General features: G+C 47.1%; 1 protein-coding gene across 2 annotated transcripts in view; it reads right to left on the reverse strand.

Moving 5' to 3' along the window:
- Window positions 1–8,319, reverse strand: part of maptb (microtubule-associated protein tau b) — a 14,197-nt gene extending 5,878 nt beyond the window's left edge. Inside the window, exons 1-7 of one of the 2 annotated variants that reach the window (XM_084371334.1) lie at window positions 8,196–8,319; window positions 6,865–6,936; window positions 4,193–5,083; window positions 3,748–3,779; window positions 3,530–3,587; window positions 3,360–3,439; window positions 3,105–3,254 (exon numbers count right to left, since the gene is read on the reverse strand). In XM_084371334.1, coding sequence (XP_084227460.1) covers window positions 3,105–3,254; window positions 3,360–3,439; window positions 3,530–3,587; window positions 3,748–3,779; window positions 4,193–5,083; window positions 6,865–6,936; window positions 8,196–8,313 — 1,401 coding nt within the window. In that variant the 5' untranslated portion in view covers window positions 8,314–8,319. Of the gene's footprint in view, window positions 1–3,104; window positions 3,255–3,359; window positions 3,440–3,529; window positions 3,588–3,747; window positions 3,780–4,192; window positions 5,137–6,864; window positions 6,937–8,195 lie in introns of both variants that reach the window. The other variant, XM_084371335.1, reaches the window with a different exon arrangement.
- Window positions 8,320–10,162: the final 1,843 nt, after the last annotated feature.

The raw sequence follows: 10,162 nt of genomic DNA on the forward strand, positions 1-10,162 counted from the left end.
TACATGACTGACAGGTGTGTGTGTGTGTGTGTTACCTGACTGACAGGTGTGTGTGTGTTACCTGACAGGTGTATGGCGGTAGAATCGTGTCATAATGCGTGCGCACCTATCAACTGAACGTGTCACACGCGCGTGCTTTGCCGCCTGTGCAGCGAGCAGCGCCTGACGTGTAATGTAGTTTCCCCATTGACTTATAATGGTCCCCCGTTCACACGCACGTTCACGCCGGTAATCACACGACGCGTAGTGACTACGTGTAACATTCATGCGTTTTTATGCGAACGCACGCATTAACGCTCGCATGAAGATAATTGAACATTTTTGTCACACGCTCACATGTAGGCGGAAATGACGTGCGCAAACTATGTCACGCGTAACAAGATGCTGCGTGCGTATGAAGCAGCGTGCGCACGTCTGTCTGTCACTGTTTGACAAATGTTGTCACGCGTTCACACACGCGTGCGGTCGCAGTTTCTGATGTGCGACCGGAAGTTGATCTGCACCGTGCGCAACACACCGCGTACTTTGACGCCTCGCGTAGTTGGCCTTTTCATTTTATTGAAGTGTCGTCAACCAGGGGAGGCAGCAGTGAGCCAGACACTGCTGCCAGAATTATAAAAGAAGAATGAGAAGGAGGAGAAGTGTTTTTTTTGTTATATATATATATATATATATATATATATGTATGTATAAAAAACGCTGCTGCTCGAGTCCTCAGTGGGATCAGGACGGTGGATCATTGATAAAAGTGCGTGCTTCCCCCGCCCCTCCCAACAAAAGTCCTGGGAGTGTGTTGCAGCTGTTCAGGTGCACAAACCTAACGCACCTCTCCAGCGGTCCCAGCAGTTCTCAATGAACTGATCACCTGCGGGGGGCGTGGTTAACTTACAAATGTTTGTCATTGATTTTGTGTCTTATGTGAGAAACAAAGTAAAAGAAACAGCAACAGAACTCTTTCTCTGTCTTCATGGAACAAATGAATCATGTCATGTAAAAGCCTGTATGTCTGTATCTCGTATTGGATCGATGGCTCCATCTACTGGATGAACATGGAACACAGAACAACCACGCGAGGCGTCAAAGTACGCAGTGTGTTGCACACGGTGCAGATCAACTTCCGGTCGCACATCAGAAACTGCGACCGCACGCGTGTGTGAACGCGTGACAACATTTGTCAAACAGTGACAGACAGACGTGCGCACGCTGCTTCGTACGCACGCAGCTTCTTGTTACGCGTGAAATACAGTCTGCACGTAACAACGCACGCACGCACGCACGCATAACAAAATTCTCATGCGTGCACGCACCCGTTGCTGCGCATCTCTCTGGTTGTTTTGACATTGATATACCTTCATAACAGGTGTGCATGTTACCTGACTGACAGGTGTGTGAGTGTGTGTGTGTGTGTGTGTGTGTTACCTAACTGACAGGTGTGTGTGTTACCTGACAGGTGTGCATGTTACCTGGCTGACAGGTGTGTGTGTGTGTGTGTGTTACCTAACTGACAGGTGTGTGTGTGTTACCTGACAGGTGTGCATGTTACCTGACTGACAGGTGTGTGTGTTACCTAACTGACAGGTGTGCATGTTACCTGACTGACAGGTGTGTGTGTTACCTAACTGACAGGTGTGTGTGTGTGTTACCTGACAGGTGTGCATGTTACCTGACTGACAGGTGTGTGTGTGTGTGTGTGTGTGTGTGTGTGTGTGTGTGTGTGTGTGTTACCTAACTGAAAGGTATATCGATGTCAAAACAACCAGAGAGACACGCAGCGTGTGTGTGCACGCATGATAATTTTGTTATGCGTGCGTCCTTCCTGATCAAAACGCTGCTCCACCTCGGAGCGCACCAGGTCCAGATGCAGCCTGACTCCTATGCCAGATGCATAGGACACTAGTAGTAGTCAGGCAGGCTGCATGTAACATCAAAAGCATAGATCTATGCATTAATTATATGAAAGAGATAAATGTAAGTCAAATCAAATCAAATCAAATCAAATTTTATTTGTATAGCCCAAATTCACAAATCACAGTTTGCCTCAGAGGGCTTTACAATCTGTACAGAGACGACACCCTCTGTCCTTCGACCCTCGATTCGAGTGAGGAAAAACTTGCCCCAAAAAAAAAAAAGCCCTTTTAACAGGGAAAAAAAAAATGCGGAAGAAACCTCAGGCAGAGCCACAGAGGAGGGATCCCTCTCCCAGGACGGACAGACGTGCAATAGATGGCGCATGTACAGAGCAGATCAACGAGATCACAATGTATTCAATTATAATGGATGGTTGACAGGAATGAAAGCACATAAAGAGGTATTACAGCAATAATAATGAAATGCACATAATGGAAATGTGACTACTAGTAATAACAGTTGTAGTGATTAATGGTAAGGATGGTATGTAGTAATGCATTACAATAATAGTAGTGAAACGTATGTAACAGAGATGTGACTAATATTAGTCAGAGTCTTTATTGTTTTTAAAGCGTAATGCAGTGGGTAGGGAGGCTGATGGGGTGCGGGGGGGCGGATGCGGCAGACAGACAGCGAGACAGTCCAAAGATCTGATGACTGGAGAGACACGATCCTCCCTCCTGGTCCCACTGAGGACTCGAGCAGCAACGTTTATATATCAAACTCTGCTTCTTTGATCTTCTTCTCCTCCTTCTCATTCTTCTTTTGGCAGCAGTGTGTGGCTCACTGCTGCCTCCCCTGGTTGACGACACTTCAATAAAATGAAAAGTCCAACTACACGAGGCGTCAAAGTACGCGGAGTGGTGCGCACGGTGCAGATCAACTTCCGGTCGCACATCAGAATCTGCGACCGCACGTGTGTGTGAACGCGTAACAACATTTATCAAACAGTGACAGACAGACGTGCGCACGCTGCTTCATACGCACGCAGCTTCTTGTTACGCGTGAAATACAATCTGCACGCACGCACGCACGCATGCATAACAAAGTTATCACGCATGCACACACACGTTATGTGTGTGCATGCGTGTGCAGGTGTGTGTGTTACTTGACTGACAGGTGTGTGTGTGTTACTTGACTGACAGGTGTGTGTGTGTTACCTGACTGACAGGTGTGTGTGTGTGTGTGTGTGTTACCTTTCCTCCTCCAGGTACGTGTTTGAGGTTCTCAGTGGATCCGACCTTTGACCTCACGTTGCTGAGGTCAGGCATGGGGTGGGATGGTGGGGGGGGCGTCCGTCCACGTGCAGAGCCGGGAGACCTGGGGGGAGTCCGGACCACCGCCACCTGCAGCACCATGTCACCAGAACCAGTTTAACCAGTAACAGCTATCACCAACAGAACCATCCGACAGACAGACGGGTAAACAGGTAGTGAGACAGGTGTTCTGACCTTCTTGACGTCTCTGTTGGGAGTGGACGACCGACTGGCAGGAGACCGACTTCCTGGACTGTTGACTCCGTCCACTGACTCTGACAGACAGACAGGTGGACAGACAGACAGGTTTAGTGGGTCAGACTAGTGGAACTGGTGTTATTGGTTGAACTGGTGCAGAGTCAGACCTGTACTCTTGGCTGAGATCATCTTAGCTGCTCTGGCGCCTCCTGCTGTCCTGGAGGCCTGAAACACAAACATGTTGTTGTTGTTGCGTCGTCCACTTTATTAGGAACACATCTCAAGTCAATAAATATAGCAATCACTGAAACGGATCACTAATAATCAATCACCAGCTCTGAAACATCCTGAATATTTAATAAGAGATTTATTGATTATTATTTACCTTCATGGATTCTTCAGTCGTTTCCTTCACAGCTGCACGAAGCAAACAGAGCAGGAAGTGATGTCATCACCAACATTCACGTCTAACAACGAAGTGATCGATCAATATGAATCTGATCGATCATCATAAATGATCAATACTGATGATGCAGGGCAGCAAACAGGAAGTACAAGCAGAGGTCAAAGGTCAGGGAGACATGTTTCCATGACAACCAGAGGTCATCAGGAAGCGTCCCATCCATGTCACTTTCAAAATAAGAGATGGAAACATGACACAGAGGAGGAGGAGGAGGAGGAGAAGGAGGAGGAGGAGGTGGGGGTGGAGGAGGAGGAGGAGGAGGAGGAGGATGGGGAGAAATAAAGAAAGATGGTGCAGACAGACGTGAGGAAAAGGAGGAGAATAAAAGAGGAGGAGGTGAGAGAGGAGGAGGTGCAGAACGACAGACCTTTGTTTAGAGGAGGAGGAGCGTTTGATTTCCTAACTTGGGCAGCCTGTTTGGCTGAAGGAGTGCTTGTTTTCCTGGGTGGAGCATCCTGTTTTGGAGAGGAGGAGCTTGTTCTCATCACTGAGGCAGCTCCTGTGGGAGGAGCTTTGGTTGTGGAGGGAGGAGCTGCAGCAGAAATCAAGCGTCCCTCCTCTTTGAGGACTCCGTTAGTTAGAGGAGTGTTTGTTTCATCAGCAGGGACCTCCTGGTCTTCATAGGAAGGAGGAGCAGGAGGTGTGTTTGTTTTCTCCTCCTCAGCAGGAGTCTCTGAGCTGCTGGGAGGCTGGAGCTCTGTGGACTCCTCCTGCTCCTCCTCAGACATCACACCTCTGCCTGAACTCTCCTTCATCACCTGCTCCTCCTCCTCCGTCACCTCCTTTTCCTCTCCGTCAGTCTTTGTCTTCTCCTCAGCATCAGGAGGAGGTGTGATGGAGGAGCAGAGAGACTCTGCTGGCGCCTTCTTCATCTCTCCAGCTCCTCCTTCTAGTTGCTCCTCCTTTTTCTTCTCATCTGTCACATCTTCTTCCTCTTCACCCATCATTTCTTTCTGCTCCTCTTCCTCTTCTCCTCTGACACCCTCCTCCTCTTTCTCACCACCTCTCTGCTCCTGCTGTAAAGGAAGAGATGTGATGGAGGAGCAGGGAGTCTCTAGCTCCTCCCTCTTCTCTTCATCTCCTAGCTGCACCATGTCCTCCTCCTCCTCTTCCTCCTGAGTCTTCATCGTGGATCTCTCCTCCTCATCCCTCCTCTCTGGCTGCTCCTCAGAGCTGCTCCTCATCAGTTCACCTCCATCTGCTCGCTCCTCCTTCACCTCCTCCTTCTCCTCAGAAGCTCTGTTGCCATTTGGGAGGTCTGAGGGGAGGAGGAGATTGGGGGAGGAGAGGAGGAGGAGATGAAGACAAACACTGAGGACAAACACATCACTATGGTTACGAGAATGATTCTTTGTTACAGTGGTTACTAACGGTAACAGGAGATGACAGAGAGTCAGAAGAGGAGGAGGAGGAGGGGGAGGAGGAGGAGGAGGAGGTGGAGGTGGAGGAGGAGGGGTATTCATCATTCAATCAAACACTGTGTCTGATTGATAATCTGTCAGATATCTGATCTGTGGTCAGTTTAAATTCAGACTATAGAGTTCAGCTCTATAGAGTACTCTGTTACTCTCTGTTACTCTAGTACTCTCTGTTACTTTCTATTACTCTGTTACTCTAGTACTCTGTTACTCTCTGTTACTCTAGTACTCTGTTACTCTGTTACTCTAGTACTCTCTGTTACTCTGTTACTCTCTGTTACTCTCTGTTACTCTGTTACCCTCTGTTACTCTAGTACTCTCTGTTACTTTCTATTACTCTGTTACTCTAGTACTCTGTTACTCTCTGTTACTCTAGTACTCTAGTACTCTGTTACTCTGTGTTACTCTAGTACTCTGTTACTCTCTGTTACTCTAGTACTCTCTGTTACTCTATTACTCTGTTACTCTCTATTACTCTGTTACTCTCTGTTACTCTAGTACTCTCTGTTACTCTCTGCTACTCTGTTACTCTCTGTTACTCTAGTACTCTCTGTTACTTTCTATTACTCTGTTACTCTAGTACTCTGTTACTCTACTACTCTAGTACTCTGTTACTCTAGTACTCTCTGCTACTCTGTTACTCTGTTACTCTAGTACTCTCTGTTACTCTGTTACTCTCTGTTACTCTCTATTACTCTGTTACTCTAGTACTCTGTTACTCTCTGTTACTCTAGTACTCTCTGTTACTCTGTTACTCTCTGTTACTCTCTGTTACTCTCGTACTCTCTGTTACTCGCTATTACTCTGTTACTCTAGTACTCTCTTTTACTCTCTATTACTCTGTTACTCTAGTACTCTCCGTTACTCTGTTACTCTAATACTCTGTTACTCTCTGTTACTCTTTTACTCTGTTACTCTAGTACTCTGTTACTCTCTATTACTGTTACTCTAGTACTCTCTGTTACTATCTGTTACTTTAGTACTCTGTTACTCTCTTTTACTCTGTTACTCTATTACTCTAGTACTGTTACTCTCTATTACTTTGTTACTCTGTTACTCTAGTACTCTCTTTCACTCTGTTACTCTAGTACCCTCTGTTACTCTCTGTCACTCTGTTACTCTAGTACTCTCTGTTACTCTCTTTTGCTCTGTTACTCTAGTACTCTGTTGCTCTCTATTACTCTTTTACTCTCTGTTACTCTAGTACTCTGTTACTCTCTTTTACCCTGTTACCCTCTGTTACTCTGCTACTCTGTTACTCTAATACTCTGTTACTCTCTGTTACTCTAATACTCCGTTACTCTAGTACTCTGTTACTCTCTATTACTCTGTTACTCTCTGTTACTTTAGTACTCTCTGTTACTTTAGTACTCTATTACACTCTTTTACTCTGTTACTTTAGTACTCTCTGTTACTCTATTACTCTGTTACTCTCTATTACTCTGTTACTCTCTTTTACTCTGTTACTCTCTATTACTCTCTTTTACTCTGTTACTCTAGTACTCTCTGTTACTCTCTGTTACTCTGTTACTCTGTTGTTCTGTTACTGTTACTCTCTGTTACTCTGTTACTCTGATACTGAGTTTCGTCTCCAGGTGAAGTCAGACAGGTAGACACCAACCTCCCATCATGCTCTGCTCTTTAGGGGCGGGGTCACCTTCGAAAGCGGTGGAGTGTCCATCCATCATTACTCCTAAAGATGAGGAGAGGAAGAGGAAGAGAGGAGAGGAAGAGGAGAGGAGAGGAAGAGAGGAGAGGAGAGGAGAGGAGAGGAGAGGAAGAGGAGAGGAGGAGAGGAGAGGAAGAGAGGAGAGGAGAGGAGAGGAGAGGAGAGGAGAGGAAGAGGAGAGGAGAGGAAGAGAGGAGAGGGAGAGGAGGAGAGGAGAGGAAGAGAGGAGAGGAGAGGAAGAGAGGAGAGGGAGAGGAGGAGAGGAGAGGAAGAGAGGAGAGGAGAGGAGAGGAGAGGAGAGGAAGAGGAGAGGAGAGGAAGAGAGGAGAGGGAGAGGAGGAGAGGAAGAGGAGTGGGAGAGGAAGAGAGGAGAGGAGAGGAAGAGAGGAGAGGAAGAGGAGAGGAGGAGAGGAGAGGAAGAGGAGAGGAAGAGGAGAGGAGAGGAGAGGAAGAGAGGAGGAGAGGAAGAGAGGAGAGGAGAGGAGAGGAGAGGAAGAGGAGAGGAGAGGAAGAGAGGAGAGGGAGAGGAGGAGAGGAGAGGAAGAGAGGAGAGGAGAGGAGAGGAGAGGAAGAGGAGAGGAGAGGAAGAGAGGAGAGGGAGAGGAGGAGAGGAAGAGGTGTGGGAGAGGAAGAGAGGAGAAGAGGAGAGGGAGAGGAAGAGGAGAGGAGAGGAAGAGAGGAGAGGGAGAGGAGGAGAGGAAGAGGAGTGGGAGAGGAAGAGAGGAGAAGAGGAGAGGGAGAGGAGAGGAGAGGAGAGGAGAGGGAGAGGAGAGGAAGAGATGAGGAGAGGAGAGGAAGAGGAGAGGGAGAGGAGAGGAAGAGGAGAGGAGGAAACAGGAGGAGTCAGTGAGCATGCTCAGTAACAGAGTCAGTCCTCCATGATGGTGAAGATGAAGATGATGAAGATGATGCTGCTGCTGATGATGATGCAGTAAATACAGTTTCACCTCCACCTGTCAATCACCCGTCCTTACACACGAGCACGCGCGCGTCCGCGTCCTCGTGTGTTTGAGGTGAAGCTACGTTAGCTTTAGCCTGCCAGCTAACATGCGGCAGGGGAGCGGCGTACAGAATATTGAAGCAGGCGGTGTCGGGCGGTGACCGAGCGGAAAATACCGCGTCTCCCGCAGCCTGCAGACGGCGGGGCGGCAGAGGCACATGGAGGAGAGATAGAGAGAGAGACAGGTGGAGGACAAAGAGACAGGTGGAGGACAGAGAGACAGGTGCAGGACAGAGAGAAGGACAGGTGACAGAGACACAGACAGGTGTAGATGTTGTCTTACCTCCTGGATGCTGTCCGTCTGTCTGCTGCTCCACCCTGCTGCACTTCCACCTGCTTCCGCTCTCAGGAGGAGGGGGGAGCTGCTGGTGCATGCTGGGAGAGGAAGCTGCTGTTGCCATGGTAACCTGCTGCATCACTGCTTGAGAGATGGAGACCGGAAACAGATCCTGAAGTAACTCAGTACATTTACTCGAGTACTGTACTCGAGTACTCTCTGAGGTACACAGACGTTGTAAAAACTGATCAATAAACTGATCCAGATGAACAAAGTGTATTGATTCAGTATCAGTAAGTTCAGACTGAAGTACTGCACATGTAAAAGTACTTCTCTGCTACATAACGAGTACTTTTACTTCTGATACTTTGAGTAAATGAGTACTTTTACTGATGCTGCTGCAGAAGAAAACTAAATTTTTACATGTGAGAACATCACAGTACTGCAATATGTACTACATGTAAAGTATCCGAGTATTTCAGATATTACAGAGGAGGAGCAGGAGGATGGGAAGGAGGAGGAGGAGCAGGAGGAGGAGGAAGAGGAGCAGGAGGAGGATGAAGAGGAGCAGGAGGAGGAGGAGGAGGAGGAAGAGGAGGAGCAGGAGGAGGATGAAGAGGAGCAGGAGGAGGAGGAGGAGGAAGAGGAGGAGCAGGAGGAGGATGAAGAGGAGCAGGAGGAGGAGTATCCCTCTCCAGGACAGACAGACTGTGAGGAAAGACAAATATCACTGATCGTATTGATGAATTGATTTATTAGACATCAGGGTCACATCATGTACAATAAACTCCACCTGGCCCAGTGAGGCTGGTGCATAGAACGAGCGTTCCTCATCTCACTGAGTCTTCTCCCATTATAAATTAATTTAATCTGATTTATTATAAACTCAATATTTACAAAATCCCATTTTATCAACTCCTTCATCTTTTAACACACACACACACACACACACACACACACACACACACACACACACACACACACACACACACACACACCTGAGTATTTCCCTCTAGGTGCAAACTACTCTATGGTTACTATGGTTACTGTTGGTCGGGTCCACGACAGCAGAACCAGGCTGAAACAAAGATTTACAGTTTAAATTACTGAATCTGCTGCTGGACAGCAACGTTTCATCAAAGTGCAAATATTAAATGATTTATATTTTTATATTAAACATATTAAATCACAAAAACATTTTAAAGTCGTCAACAACGTCTGTCGCTCCCGATCAGTTCATCAGAACTCACTGTGGTTCTGTTTCAGATGAAGATGATCAATTAGAATGAAACTGCTTCAGTTTGTAACAATTTGACTGATGTTAGATGTTGAACTCCCAGAGATCTGATAATAATTCAGTCATGTTGAACTGTTTCAGGAGCAACAGATATTGATCAGATATTGATCAGAGAACCTGTTCAGTGTGTTGGAGCGCCCCCTGGAGGCAGCTCAGCTCTGGTGTGTTCATGTTGTGTTCAGGAGCTACAGCTGTAACTACGGAGCTTCTGATTGGTGGACAGTTTTCATCTTTTATGTTGTGGATCAATTGAAGGAGAAACACTTGTTTTCTTCTCACATTGTTAACAGGAAGTGGTGATAATTGTCTCAAGTCTGGTGTTGTGTTCAGGGACACTTCAATGAGACAATTAACTGATCATTTTAATTGATTATTATTGATCTTTAATCTGAATCCTGTGTTTGTGTGTGAGTGTGTGTGTGTGTGCGTGTGTGTGAGTTTGTGTGTGTGTTTGTGTGTGCGTGTGTGAGTTTGTGTGTGTGTTTGTGTGTGAATGAGTGTGTGTGTGCGAGTGTGTGTGAATGTGAGTGTGTATGGCGGTAGAATCGTGTCATAATGCGTGCGCACCCATCAACTGAACGTGTCACACGCGCGTGCTTTGACGCCTGTGCAGCAAGCAGCACCTGACGTGTAATGTAGTTTCCTCATTGACTTATAATGGTCCCCCGTTCACACG

Source organism: Pagrus pagrus (assembly GCF_965226575.1).
Source record: "Pagrus pagrus genome assembly, chromosome: 13".
Taxonomy (NCBI): domain Eukaryota; kingdom Metazoa; phylum Chordata; class Actinopteri; order Spariformes; family Sparidae; genus Pagrus; species Pagrus pagrus.